This window comes from Alexandromys fortis, unplaced genomic scaffold, assembly GCF_014885135.2.
Source record: "Alexandromys fortis isolate MF-2015 unplaced genomic scaffold, M_Fortis_MF-2015_v1.1 scaffold_84, whole genome shotgun sequence".
In the NCBI taxonomy this organism is placed as follows: Eukaryota; Metazoa; Chordata; class Mammalia; order Rodentia; family Cricetidae; genus Alexandromys; species Alexandromys fortis.
This window is the reverse complement of record NW_026068017.1, coordinates 614033-628807: the sequence shown is the minus strand read 5'-3', so window position 1 is coordinate 628807 and position 14775 is coordinate 614033. Positions and strand designations below refer to the sequence as shown.

At 49.9% G+C, this 14775-nt stretch overlaps 1 protein-coding gene across 2 annotated transcripts in view; it reads left to right on the top strand.

The window, feature by feature from the left end:
- Itgae (integrin subunit alpha E) overlaps positions 1-14775 on the top strand; it is a 57327-nt gene that overhangs the window by 27121 nt on the left and 15431 nt on the right. For both annotated transcript variants that reach the window (XM_050162821.1, XM_050162819.1), the window contains exons 12-20: positions 526-661; positions 1316-1449; positions 1733-1873; positions 2405-2623; positions 3521-3651; positions 5536-5666; positions 6941-7104; positions 8941-9069; positions 12979-13052. In XM_050162821.1, coding sequence (XP_050018778.1) covers positions 526-661; positions 1316-1449; positions 1733-1873; positions 2405-2623; positions 3521-3651; positions 5536-5666; positions 6941-7104; positions 8941-9069; positions 12979-13052 — 1259 coding nt within the window. The remainder of the gene's footprint in view (positions 1-525; positions 662-1315; positions 1450-1732; positions 1874-2404; positions 2624-3520; positions 3652-5535; positions 5667-6940; positions 7105-8940; positions 9070-12978; positions 13053-14775) is intronic.

The window sequence follows — 14775 nt, the reverse complement described above, 5'->3', positions numbered from 1 at the left end:
ATAGACAGAAGGGTGGTGAGCTTATTCTAGGAGGTCGCTTTGTGTGCTTAAAGGATTGGGGCATTCTCTTAGCTGAAAGTACTGAGAGCTGGCTTTGGTGGCAAGCCCAACGAGGTGTGTCAGGAAAACATGTAGTTTATGTGGGAGAAGAGGAAGTCAAGAAGGAAGAAGGAAGGGGACAACAGATGGAGCACTCCCTAACTGGGACCTCTGTGGAGGTGAGAGTTGAAGTCAGTCATCCCAATGCCATTAGGACCTCCTCCACCTATAGGCGAGCACCTTCACACCGCACAGGGGGCAATGTGGGGGCTAACGAGCACCATAATACTCGATCATACTTTAAAAAATGCTCAATATCTGGGCTCCAAGGTGCCTTCTGGAGCTAGGGCTACTCAGACTCATGAAAGCAGAGCAGAAACACAATACTGCCATCTCATCTTCCTGACCACTGAATGCCCTCTTTGTCCAGGAAGTCTTGCTTTGCTGGCTCCTGGATCATTCCCGCTCATTTGATGTCCTCTGCAGGGGCAGGTGTTGCTTGGCACTGTGGGAGCCTTTGACTGGTCCGGTGGTGCGCTGATCTATGACATGCAGAGTCGTCGGGGCGGCTTCCTAAACCAAACAGCCGAGGATCCTGGGGCTGCACAGTACAGCTACCTCGGTAAGGGCAGGACGTGGTGGAAGCAGCAGGACGAGGGTGGGGCCTGGAGAAGGAGAGGGCTCCAGAGGATAGCAGGAAGGTGGGTGAAGGTGACTTGGTGCGGGTCGAGGGCGGGGCCTGGATGGGGAAGGCAGAGCCCAGAGTGCTGTGAAACCTAACAAACGGGTGTAGGATGAACAGGGGTCCTGGAGGCTGGGCGTGGAGCAAGAGCTGTCTCTGTAGTCTGGGAGAGGGGCTAAAAGACTGACTTGTAAACTAACCCAGGGAAGATGTAGTCTGTGACACCGAGCTTGCCTGCGGGTGTACACATTAGGATTCCTGGTGATACATGAGCTACAGCCAATCTCATGGCACAATTAGGCTAACGGATCTCAGGGACCCCGAGATTGAGAATTAGGGGCGGAAGCATGCTGGCCTTGGGCCTCTCTGAGTAAGAGTGAGCTGGGACTTCTGTTAATAACAGCTGTGAGTGCCCCTCGCCATCGGTCCTCACATCCAGCGCTCATGTACTGAAGGGGTGCAGAGCCCCACACATGTATGAGGACACACATGTCACTGTCAGTGCAGAGTGGGAACACAGGACTAGGAAGATGGAGTGCAGGGAGCGGCTGGAGGTGGGGAACAGCTGTTTACAGCCGCACCACTTTGCCCCAGGTTATTCGGTGGCAGTGCTGCACAGGGCCTATGGCTTCTCCTACGTGGCAGGGGCTCCAAGGCACAAGCTCCGTGGGGCTGTGTTTGAGCTCCTGAAGAAGGACACCTTTGTGCGACAGATGGAGGGAGAGCAGGTACCTCTTAGAGAAGTCACCTTTCCACCAGTAGGAGCCCTGAGGTCCTGGGAACACGGGTGGGCCCACCCTGGGCAAGGCTCAGGCCTGAGTGTAATTTAGTGGCCCTCATGTCTGCTCAATGGTCACCCTTGGTGGAGACTCAGCTGTCACCAGAGATCAGATTGATCTGGAACACCCTCCTGGTGCTCCAGGAAGAACATAAGCAGTGTGTCTAGCTGTGGAGAGGGTGGAAAGGGGGTGTCCCCATCCTCAGGAGGGCTGATTTCTTTCTGAGCTATAGATGGGGTCCTACTTTGGCTCTGAGCTGTGCCCTGTGGATATTGACATGGATGGAACCACGGATTTTCTGCTGGTGGCCGCTCCATTTTATCACATCTGTGGAGAGGAAGGCAGAGTCTATGTGTACCACGTGCACATGCAGGTGAGTGTTTGGCTCAGGTAGCAGAGGTCGGATGAGCCCGGGGCCTGACAACAGTGGGCAGTGATGGTGGGTGTTCAGAGAGCATGGCTGTCTCCCTCTTTCTTACGTAGGTGGTTGTTGGTAGCATCTGCCATGGTTGCCCAGTAGACAGAACACTTGCCCTGGTCTACCTTGTTCCTCACAGTAATTATGGGAATGTCTCTTACTCTTGCATTACCAGTGATATTCAATGGGATTCAGTGAGCTAACTAGTGATGCTGGGTGTGGGAGAGACGCAACTGGACCGTGGACCTCTCCATTGCTAATATAGCAATGTGTGGGAACAGAGGGGCAGGCTCCAGCCCTGAACTTCAGGACAGAAAGAAACCCTGACCTTACTACAGGCTCAGGTCCCTTGTCTTTTCTCAGCCTTAGACTCCTGCTGGAGAGGGAATCCAGTGGGAGAGAAAGCCCTCCAGGTGGCCCTGGGATGGGTGCCCTGCACGCAGCAACTTTCTTGGGGACTGAGCTGTTGGTTCGTTCATTTTGCAGGATCCTTCCTTCTCCTTGGCATTCACACTGAGTGGGCATCACGGGTTCAGCAACAGCCGCTTCGGTTTTGCCATGGCGACAGTGGGGGATATCAATCAAGATAAATTCACAGATGTGGTCATTGGGGCCCCTTTGGAGGGCTTTGGTGATGGGACCAGCTATGGCAGCGTTTACATCTACAATGGATACTCTGATGGCCTCCGTGCCAGTCCTTCCCAGGTAACTCTGCAGGCTCTTTCCTGCTTCTTCTGGGGTGCAAACCTACCACAGATAGAATGAGTGGAGCCCTCAGTCTTAAGTGCTGGGCCAGGCTCTGGTGGTAGAGAATGCCAGTGAAGGCGGGAAGTCACCAGGGGTGAGGGTAGAGGATTCCCGACCAGGCCTCCTCCAAACCCCTCAGGGAAGGAGAGGGTGAGGCGTGACTTACTCTCCTGGTCTGTGTCTCCTCCTCCGACTCTTCTTTAGTCTCTGGTTCTTGTCCCCATCCAGCACCTCCTTGTTCTGGCTCCTCCCCTTTCTCCACCTCCAGTTGCTTCCTAAGCACCTCCCCTAAGGTGGTCCCTAGGGCTCTTACACATCTCAGTCCGCTGCACCTTCTTCCGGAAAACTGACGCTCCTGCGCGCCCATTCCCCTCTTCTCCACACCAGGAGCCCGGGGTAGTCCCCTAGTACCTTGCTGCTACCCGATGCATAGCCTGCCAGCCACCACATCCCCCGCCCCACACACCATGGCATCAGCTTAGACCTTCCATCCCTCCCCAGCCCAGCTCCTGCCTCCAGCCCATCTTCTCCCTGTGCCTCCAGGGAGGCTTATAAACTGCGGCCCTGAAGAAGTTACTCTTCCACAGAACCTTTCCTGACGCCGCCAGCCCAGCCTACACCAAACCTCCTTGCACCCACATCCTTTTAGCTCCTTCTACCCTACCCGACCCCTGCACTGAGCCTTGGCTGTGTTCTCAGAGCACTCTGCTCTTCCGCTCCGCCTCCCCCTCTTAAATCCCACCTGCCCTTCAGGGTTCCACCCTGATATCACTTCCTCAGAGACAGTTCAGGGCCAGGGTCCGGGGAGGCTGTTGAAGGGAATAGAAGGCCAAGTTTCTCTTTCTCCTCCCATAGCGGATCAGAGCCTCCTCTGTGGCTTCGGGACTCCACTACTTCGGTATGTCTGTGGCCGGTGGCTTAGATTTCAATGGCGATGGCCTTGCTGACATCACGGTGGGCTCTCGGGACCGGGCAGCTGTGCTTCGGTATGGCTCTCCCCTGACTTCTTGTGACTCAAACCCTAGCCTTACTCAGTGGGTCCTGCAGATTCCAAGCACTAAGGGCGGGAGAAAGTATGGGGAAGGGGCACAGCTTCTGGGGTCCACCTGGGTAAATTTGCTCCTCAGCTCTCAACAGTATGACTTTGAGTGGACTACTGAAGTCTAAGTCCCAACTTTCTTTTCTACAGTTTGGGGATAATGACAGTGCCTACCTCACAGGGTGGGAGGAAAATACAAAACGATGCTGGGAGTGGGGGCAGCGGCTGTGAATTCCAGAGCCCCTGGACTCTGGCTGCAGGCAATTTCCAGTCCTGTGGCTAGAGCCCCTGACTACCCAGCCCTCTCCAGAGAGTCCCGTCAGAGCCCCCCTCTGGCAGAAATCAGCTGGGGGTTCCCTGGGAGGGGGTGCTGAGGCTGAGGAAAAATTAGATTAAGAGAAATGAAGACAGAAACATAGGATAGACCGGGAGGACTGGAGGTCAACACCAAACAGCCCCGAGTTTGTTCCTCAGGCAGCATGTATACTACAGGCAAAAGGCAGAACAAAGAGCGGTACAGCCAGCTGACCACCTCCCTGCACTGTCCTCGGGAGGAAGCTCAAGCAGGTGCATTGTCTTACTCCGCTAAGCAGCTTCTAATCTCTAACGAGGAGTGCCTCTGGCTGGCACACACCAGCCCAAACCTTAGAAAAATATTCTCTTTCAACTGGGCTAAAATGCTCTTTCCCGTGGGCTTAAGGGCTTAATCAGAACGTTCTCACAGCCCTCAAGGTTACTGGAAAAAGCCGAGCAGGCAAGCAAGCTCGAACTCAAATGACTTCTTTAAGCCAGAAATGACTCCATATGGAAACTGAGTCACACGTGGGCTCCCACAGAGTGTCACACCTGTCGTCTGCTCACTGACGCCTCCAAGCCAACAGGCCTCCAAATGGAGCGCCCACTCCTCCCCCCTCCAATCCCCAGTCTGCCTGCTCTCCCCCAGGCTCCTGTTTCAGCAAATGGTACTACCACCCACTTAAAGAGTGAGGATTACATTCTAGGACCGGGCCTGTTGGCATGGGCCTGTAATCTCAGCTACGTGGGGGGCTGAGGCAGATAGGGCGCCAGCTCTAGGTCCTCTGAGCTACAGAGGACAAAAGCTCTCTGTAGGCTTCCTCTTTGTTGTCCTTCCTCATCACCCTGTCTATCACGTTTTCATTGACTTCAGCTCCAAAAACACCTCCCTGCCCAGGGGACTGTCATCTCTCCAGGACCACCACATAGACTTTCCTGTGCTCTCTTGACGTGATCCCTCTACTCTACTGCTTAAAACCCCTCTCAGTGACTCCCACCTGAGTAAAACCTCCTTTCCTTGTCACTGCCGATTGTTCCGTCTGTGATTGGCCCTCCCCACCCTCCAATCCTCAGCTCTTGTTACCACAGTCTTGGTCTCTCTGTCTTTTTTGTTTCTCAAACAAACCAGCCTCGTCCTGCTGTGTTTTCTGCCTGGGAGTTGTATTTTCTGCCTGGAATGCTTCCTCCCGCCTTCACAAGGTTGGCTTTTCTGGTTCATTAAGTCATTGCTTTCACTTTCAAGGCCTCCTTAACAGGGAGAGCATTTTGACCACCTGATCTAAGTAGCCTCCATATCTGTCACCTTATCCTATTATAGCTTCCCCAGCACCGTGTGTATGTGTGTGTGTGTGTGTGTGTGTGTGTGTGTGTTCCTGTTTGTTGGCGGCTGTCTGCCTCCCCACAAGAGCAAAGTCTTTCCCTACTGTTAATACATCCTGAGGACTCAGTGCGCCCTTGCATGTTGGAAATGTTGAATGCAGCAGAATGCAGCAGAATCTGTGCTCACTTCTCACCGGTCCGGTCTCTTTGTCTTTAGCTCACGACCTGTGGTTGACCTGACCGTGTCTATGACCTTTACCCCCGCTGCACTGCCCATGGTTTTCAATGGCAAGATGGCTGTAGAACTGTGTTTCGAAGTTGGCTCCTCAAGTACAACCTCCAAGCCAGGTAATGGCTGCCTGGTGGGGTGCCTTGGTGTTGCAGTCATTCCTGATTGGCTTGTAGGTCCCTCTCCTGGAGTCTGGTCCCTGTGTCTTTAGTCTGTAAAATGAGTATGCCTTGCCCCCCTCCCCCTCCCCAGCCAGAAGCAGATAAGCTGAGATCATAGCCAGTAAGGGACTTGGCCCAGGCAATTTCCTGGATGTTTCCAGTTGTCCTGTGTTTGGTTTTCATTCCCCCTCCTCTTCTCCCTCTTCTTCCCTCCCCCTTCTCCCCTTCCTCCTCCTCTTCTCCCTTTTTCTCCATCCCTCCTTTCCCACCCCCTTCCACATTTTCCTAGTTTCTTAGTTAGGGTTGTTGTTGTTGTTGTTGTTTAGTTTTTCAAGACAGGCTTTCTCTGTAGCTTTGGAGCCTGTCCTGGAACTAGCTCTTGTAGACCAGGCGTCCTCGAACTTACAGAGATCTGCCTGCCTCTGCCTCTGGAGTGCTGAGATTAAAGGCATGCGCCACCACTGCCCGGCAGTTAGGGGTTCTTATGGCTGTGATAGAAATACCATGACCAAAAGCAACTTGGAGAAGAAAGGGAATCTTTCAGTTTACAGTTTGCAGTTCATCGTCCAAGGAAATTCAGAGCAGGAAGTTAAAGCAGAAACCTGGAAGCAGAAGCTGTGGAGGGAGGTTACTTACTGGCTTGCTCCTCATGGCTTGCTCCGCCTGCTTTCTTATAGCACCTAGGACCGCCAGCCCGGGGGGTATCACTGCTCACAGTGAGCTGGGCCCTTCCGCGTTAATCATCAATTGAGAAAACGCACCACAGGCTTGCCGAGTCAGTCTAATGGGGACATTTTCTCTACTAGGTTCCTTCTTCCAAAGTTGACATGAAGCTAGTCAACACACTTGCCTAAACTCTCTTTCCCTAAGGTTTGACTCCACTCAGGAATGTGCTGGGTGAAGGTCTAGGCTCTGGTCAGGTCTACCAGAAGTAATGGGGTGGGGTGGAAATCACCTTCAAAATGATGATGAATAGCTAGGTATTCATACCAGCTCTTAGGAGGCAGAGGTAGGGGGATCTCTGTAAATTCAAGGCAAGCTTGGTCTATATAGTAAGTTTCAGGTCAAGGGGTATATAATGACACCTTGTCTCAACAAAACAAAGCAAAGTCTGGGAGGCTGGCCCCAAGGAAGTGCCCACAGACCACACAGGGATTCTTCAGCAGGCTGGGGCTCTTTGTCTGGGCCTTGACCTTTCCAGCCTCATCAGAAGGTCTGGTCTTCAACCCCAGGCCTTGGAGCTATGTCACTCAACTTCACGGTGGACGTGGATGTGACCAAGCCAAGGAAGAGGCTGCAGTGTGCAGACATGAGCAATTGTCAGAGCCTCCTTAGGAAGTGGAGTGGGGAGTCCTCTCTGTGTGAGCACCTCTGGCTCATCCCTATAGAACAGGAGGTAAGTAGAGAATTTAGACAGCATCCCAGAAAAGATATGTGCCACGCAGGCCCCTTTTCATGCAGACAAATAAAGCGACCGAAACAACTACAACACATCAAGAACCATAAAGTAACCCTGGAAATATAAGCCTACCAGAAATCCACTGAGCTTTCTAGCGGCTGGACAAAGAGGGGAATGGTTTCGTTGTGTTGTCTCATCTTACCTGTCAGTAATAGTAGGCTGAAGGGCCCGAGTGGATCCACGTCAGGAAAACTGAAGGATTAAAAGGCAAAACTAGAGGGCTGGAGAGAAGGCTCAGTGGTTAAGAGCGCTGACTGCTCTTCCAGAGGATCCGGGTTTGACTCCCAGCACCCACATAGTGGCTTACAACCATCTGTTACTCCAGTTCTGGGGGCTCCAATGCCTTCTAATGACTTCCAAGGGCATGAGGAACTCACATGGTGCACAGACATACATCCAGGCAAATCACACACACACACACACACACACACACACACACACACACGGAATAAATAAATAAATATTTTTAAAAGGCAGAACTAGAAAGAAGAAGTTATTTAAAAATGTTATTTAGCTGGGAGGTGGTGATGCACTCCTTTAATCCCAGCACTCAGGAGGTAGAGCTAGAGGCAGAGGCAGATGGATCTCTGTGAGTTGGAGGCCAGCCTGGTCTACAAAACAAGTTCCACAATAGCCAAAGCTGTTACTCTGTCTCCCCCCCCCCCAATTATTTAAAAAGAAATCTTGGCAAAGATATTGAGAGGTATGGTTTTTAAAAAGTGGCCTTGTCAGAACACAGATTCTAACAGGTCTTTGAACTATATGGACCATTTGTTTTAGAAAACAAGCTTTGAATGCACCTTTAATTGTTACTTGGCTTAGGAAAGTTTCTAGAACATCTATAAAAATAAAGGCAAAGAGCCAGAGAGATGGCTCAGTGGTTAGGAGTTCACCTAGAGGACCTGAAATTGGTTCCCAGCACCAACCTGGGGGACTTGTGAATCCAGCGCCACAGGATCCAATGTCTCTGGCCCCTTTAGGCACCTGCACTCTTGTGCACATACCCCCACACAATAATTATGCATAATCAAAGTAATACGATAACTTTAGAAATAAAAGCCTAACTGTATTTTCGAGACAGGGTTTCTCTGTAGCTTTTTGGTTCCTGTCCTGGAACTAGCTCTTGTAGACCAGGCTGGCCTCGAACTCACAGAGATCCGCCTGACTCTGCCTCCCGAGTGCTGGGATTAAAGGCGTGTGCCACCACTGCCCAGCTAAAACTTATTTTATTTATTTGTCTGTTTATGTATTTCACAATGTATACATGAAGGCCAGAGCACAACCTGTGGGAGCCAGTCTCCCTTCTATCATGTGGGTGCTGGAAATTAATCTCAGGTCGTCAGGCTTGGCAGCAACATCTTTCCACACCAAACCTTCTCGCCAGCCCTCTATGCTCTTTCTCTGACAAGGGAGCTCCTGTAAGCAGAGCCTAGCAAATGGCCTCCCCTACCGCATCCTGTTTTCAGGCTCTACTCCTCAATATCCTTCCATGTTGGATGGAGATCTTTGTTGTCTCACATGTGACCACGACTCTTCCCTCCATGACTCCTGTTTGCCCGCCACACAAAGTCTAAGCCTTTGTGACTGGGGTGAGAACCTCAGAGATCCCCAAGACCTAAGGGTGGGGCAGACTGGGGAAACTTCCAAAGCTCTTGGTGGCTTACTTGAGGGCCTGGGTCTTTTGGAAGACTTCCTGGTCATTGCTGTCACTGTTCATTTCTTCTTGTCCTCTTCACATTCCCCTCTGACCTTGCCTTCCTCGGTCACCCACAGTTTTGTGAGGGGGACTGCTTTTCCAACATCACCATCGAGGTCAGCTACGAGTTCCAGGAAGCTGAAGGAAGGAAGGACCACCCCAACCCCATCCTGGACCACTACAAGGACCCCTCTGCCATCTTCCAGGTGACTCTTTCCACAGGAAGGACCCGACTTTCTTGGGGAACATCCCACATTGAATACTTGCTCCCCTCACTTCAAAGACGGCGAGAGTTGGGAGGGAGGCTCATCAGACTGTGCCAGTGGGGCCTGGGGACCCTTGAGATGCTTGCTGCTCATTGCTCACTGGTGGGTAGCAGGTCTCTGGCTGTTGCCCTGGGCTTGTTCCCACAGTGCGCTCCCTGCATGCTTAGTGACACACGTGGGCATGCTGTGTACTGGGGCTCTCTTTGCATGGCATCTGAGGATGGTGGTGGGTCCCTGGTGGGTGCTGCACTGGCGCTGTCCTGCCCTGAGATGCAGAGAGGAGGTTCTTGGATACGCTTGCTTGCTCAGGCTCTGCTAGAGCCTTCATGCTGAGGTGTCTGGCTCACCAAGCCCACATCTCCCTCTAGGTGCCCATCAGTGTAGCTTTCTCATGACTAAGGAAAAATAAAAGAGCTAGATTTTCTTTTTTTTTTTTTTATTATGTATACAATATTCTGTCTGCATGTATGCCTGAAGGCCAGAAGAGGGCACCAGACCTCATTACAGATGTTTGTGAGCCACCATGTGGTTGCTGGGAATTGAACTTAGGACCTTTGGAAGAGCAAGCAATGCTCTTAACCACTGAGCCATCTCTCCAGCCCAAGAGCTAGATTTTCTAATCCTCTCGTGCCTAAGGTGACTTAGCCCTTTCCCAGGCTGTGGCTCCTACAGTCCTCTGCCAATCTCCATTTACAGAGCAGAGAGGAATCATCAGGGATAAAGAAGTGAAAGAAAGAATATTAAAAAGTAGTAGTTGGGCCGGGCGATGGTGGCTCACGCCTTTAATCCCAGCACTCGGGAGGCAGAGGCAGGCAGATCTCTATGAGTTCGAGACCAGCCTGGTCTGCAGAGCTAGTTCCAGGACAGGCTCCAAAGCCACAGAGAAACCCTGTCTCGAAAAAAAAAAAAAGTAGTAGTTGGGGTGGGTGTGGTGGCACACTTCTTTAACCGCAGCATTCAGAGAGCAATGACTGAGGACAGATTGTGAGGTGGAAGCCGGTCGATTCCACATAGCAAGTTCCAAGCCACCCAGAGCAACATAGATGGACCCTGTCTAAAAGGAAAAAAATCCAAAGAATTCTCGATTGAGAATAAGTTGCAGATCTGATACTCTTCATCCCATGCTCAGTATATAGTTCCTAAAAACAGGGCTATTCTCTGCCACAGCACAACGGATGAAATCAGTTTAACACTGAAGGAGTACTGCTATCTACTGTACAAGATTATTCATAGTTTGTTTGATATTCTAGTAACTTGCCGTTTGGCAAAAGAAAACAAGTTCTTGGGGATGTAGCTTAGCTGGCAGGATGCTTGTGTAGGATACGTGGAGTCCTATGATCCATTCCTAGTACTCAATAAAACTAGGCCTCCTGCTGCCCCCTGACTGTAATCCCAGAATTTAAGAGACAGAGGCAGAAAAAGCAAAAGTTCAAGATCTTCCATGGCTGGACAGTGAGACCCTTTATCAATTGATCAATCAATAATAAATTAAAATAAATAAATCTAGGGTCTTTTATTGTCATTTATCTTAGTCACTTTAATTTATTTGTTATGTATACAATATTCTTTCTGCGTGTATGTCTGCAGGCCAGAAGAGGGCACCAGACCTCATTACAGATGGTTGTGAGCCACCATGTGGTTGCCGGGAATTGAACTCAGGACCTTTGGAAGAGCAGGCAATGCTCTTAACCTCTGAGCCATCTCTCTAGTCCCCTATCTTAGTCACTTTTAATCTAGAATTATTGACTTATGTCTTTCCTTGTCTCTATTTTTATGTTTATTTATCTATTATTTTGCTTTTTCGAGACAGGGTTTCTCCTGTGTAGCCCTGGCTGTCCTGGAACTCACTCTATAGACCAGGCCAGCCTCAAACTATCCACCTGCCTCTGCTTCCCAAGTGCTGATATTAAAGGCGTGTGCCACCACCACCTGGCAAAGATTTATGTATTTATGTGTTTAAATACAGGTGAGTGCTCTGTCTCCTTGCACACCAGAAGAGGGAATCAGATCCCATTACAGATGGTTGTGAGCCACCGTGTGGGTGCTGGGAATTGAATCCAGGACCTCTGGAAGAGTAGCTCAGGCTCTTAACTGTTGAGCCATCTCTCCAGACATCTTTCTTTGTATTTTGCAACTGAGTCTCATAGTTCAGGCTAGCCTTGAACTCCCTATATAGCCAAGGATGACCTTCTGCCTTCCAAGCTAGGACTACAGCTTTTGTTTTCGAGACATGGATTCTCTGTTTAGCGTTGGAGCCTGTCCTGGAACTCGCTCTGTAACCAGATTGGCCTTGAAGTCACAGAGATCCTCCGCCTCTGCCTCCCGAGTGCTGGGATTAAAGGCGTGCGCTGCCACTGCCTGGCCCCATGCCTCTTTGTAACTGAGTATTTTAGGGAGAAAATTTGAGATATATATTTCCTGCTTACTAGTGTAAGTCATTGTCAATTATTACTGTGATGGTTTGGGGAAGAGGTCTTAAAATATTTATTCCATCAATAAAAGGGATGAGGAAAGGGAAGGTGCCGTGGGTACACAGATGTTAGCAGAGATGAGTTGCAGTTGGGAGCTAAGATGGTTAACCCTGCCGTCTTTCATCAGGGTTAGATGGAGAACGTAGGTGCCCTGGCTGTGCAAGCCTGGTGGTCAGTGTTCAGTTTGCTGATCCCCCGCAGAGGGAGAGAATCGATGTCTGAAAGCTGCCTTCTGTCACCCACAGGGCACTGTGGCATGCACGTGCCTACACTCTCACACATGGGTTGTATACGACATGCAGTAAAGATAAATAAAATTTAAACGTAAAAAAACAGGACCCAAGTGTGGGCCCTTGGTTTCAAGCCGAGCACCAGAATAAACACAAATAAGACAGCACAGATTTGTTGATCCGGTTAGAGAGAGCGCCACACTGTGACTTGCAAATTGCACCTTTCTTTTCTGGCAAATGCATGGTCTCCTTTCAAGCTCTGGGCTCCCACTCCAAGTCCAGCCCATGATGCTCTCCCTGCAGAAAGCTGCTGCAGTGATCTCCAGCTGCTGGAGAGCTAGAGACAGCTCCTAGGAGGCAGAGGGGTTGGGGAGGGTGGGTGAGGGATGTGGGGGGCGGGTAGAGGGTTGGCTGTTTCCTTCACTGCAAAAAACTACACTTGGCTATGTTAGAACACTTGTTTTTTTTTTTCAACTCAAATTGAGATTTTTCAATCTTGAAGAGAGCTTCTGAACGAAATGTGTCTCTTTTTCTTTTTCTCTGTGTAGTCTTGCTGTGTAGCCCAGGCCTCAAACTCACCATGATGCCACAGTATCCCTAGTTCTAGGATGACAAGCAGATGGGACTCTGATTTAGTTGCAATGTGTGTGCAGAATTACAAGAGAAGTAGCTAACATGCCCAGGAGACTTACCCACAGCTAATCTACCCACAGTGGGGGAGGGTGTTGGCACGGATTCACCTATAGTATTTGGTCAGTTCCTGTTCCTACACTCATTTCGGCCTACACCCCAAAGGACTAAGGAAGCTTTGCTTCACAAAGGTTTGTCCTCTCAGATGTTAGAGGCAGAGGGATGCACACAATACAAATACGACAGCATGCCTATCATTCCACAAAGGTCACCCCACATTTGAGCTTGGCTAAAGGCCTGGATCACTGTGGGCCCGTTATTGTCTAGGAATGTCACACACATAGCTCTTTTGGCCATGTGGGCACAGTCCCAGCTGTCAGCCATCACTCTCTTCGAGCTATGCTTCTTCAAGCAGGAGAACATGATGGGCAGAAGTACCCCAAGGAGAAGGTGGGAGTCAGGGTCAATGGAAATGTAAGGTCCCAGGGCTAACTCTGCTTGTCTTTGTCTGGTGACAGCTACCCTATGAGAAGGACTGTAGGAACAAAGTTTTCTGCATTGCCGAGATCCAGCTGGCCACCACCATCTCTCAGTGAGTTGAATCTTGTTATCATCAGCATCGTTTCTGCAGGTGATGTCCTTCTAAGGATTCGCCTGGGCAAGCCTCTTATTCAGAGGCATGCATGCACACTCCTTTCCCCTTCCCCTCATGGCCCTCCCTCAACAGGATTTTGTACTTGGTATTTCAGCCATTCTGTGAGGGAGGAAGGGTAAAGATTCATCTTCCCATCTTATAGATCAGGAAATAGTTGAAGTTGATGCACTTGGTGAACCTGAACCCAGGTCTCTTGACCCCCTGAACAATGCTATGTTCACAGTGAGCCTCACTTCTAGAACTTCCTCTGCTTGGCCTCTTGGCCAGATTCCATGAATGAATTCATCGAGTAGGTCTGGAGTAGATTTGCTCTGTTCTAGGGGTTCTAGATGCTGGGAATCATCTCAGTCAAAGGTACAGACAAAAATCCTTGCCCTCCTGGTACTTAAAGGGAAAGTAATAGACAAGTAAACTCTGGGTAGATGGGATATGGGGCAAAGGTAAGTGCAGGGAAGGGGTGAGGTTTTAAGTAGGGTGGTCAGGGAGGGAGACAGGAGGAGGTGGGTACCGTCCATGTGGTGTCTGACGGTAGAGCAAATACCCCGATGGAAGCAGCCCTGACAGGCAAAGGCTGGAGCATGGGCTCCATGTGAATGAGAAGTGTGAGTCGGAGGGGGAGTAACGTGGAGAGAAGTGGAGGAAAGTCTACGAGGACTGCATGGGCCCGTAGAAGGGCTCACAAGAGTCTACCTCTTGCTAGAGCAGTGGTTCTCAACCTTCCTAATGCTGCAATCCTTTAATACAGTTCCTCAAGTTGGGGTGCCCCCGGCCACACAATTACTTTCATTGCTACTTTACAACTGTAATTTTGCTACTGTTAGGAATCGCAATGTAAATATCTGTTTTTTTCTGGTGGTCTTAGGTGACCTCTGTGAAAAGGTTGCTTGACTCTCAAAGGGGTTGTAGCCCACAGGCTGAGAACCATTGTGCTAGACAAATGACAGACTGTAGGAAGTAGGGAGATAGTAATTACTACTCTGACAACCAAGGTGCAGGTAAGAGGGTGATGGCTCTGGCTGGCTGGAGGTAGACAGTGGTTGTCTTTTGAAGCTAGAGTGGAGGGAGGGAGCAAGGAGAGGGCCCAGTCCAGGCATCTATAATTGCATAATCCAATACATTCACCGTTAGTTTAATTCTAAGGTCACTACATTTAAATTAATTTTTTAAGAAAAAAAGTACGGCTGGAGAGATAGCTCAGAGGTTAAGAACATTGACTGTTCTTCCACAGGTCCTGAGTTCAATTCCAGCAACTACATGGTGGCTCACAACCATCTGTAATGAGATTTAATGCCCTCTTCTGGCCTGCAGGCATATATGCAGACAGAACACTATGTATAATAAATAAATCTTTTTTTTAAGGACACTTAAAAAAAAGAAAAAATGTAATTACAAGGATAGAGGGATGGTCTAGTGGTTAAGAACCCTGACTGTTCTTTCCAGAGGACCCAGACTTAATTCCTAGCAACTACATGGCTCACAACAGTCTGTAACTCCAGTTCTGGGAGCCTTCTTCTGGCCTCCTAGGGCACTGCATGTATGTGGTGCACAGACTCCCTGCAGGCAAACTCACCCCTATACATAAGCTAGTTCCAGGACAGGCTCCAAAGCCACAGAAAAACCCTGTCTCGAAAAACCAAAAAAATAAAAATAAATAAATAAA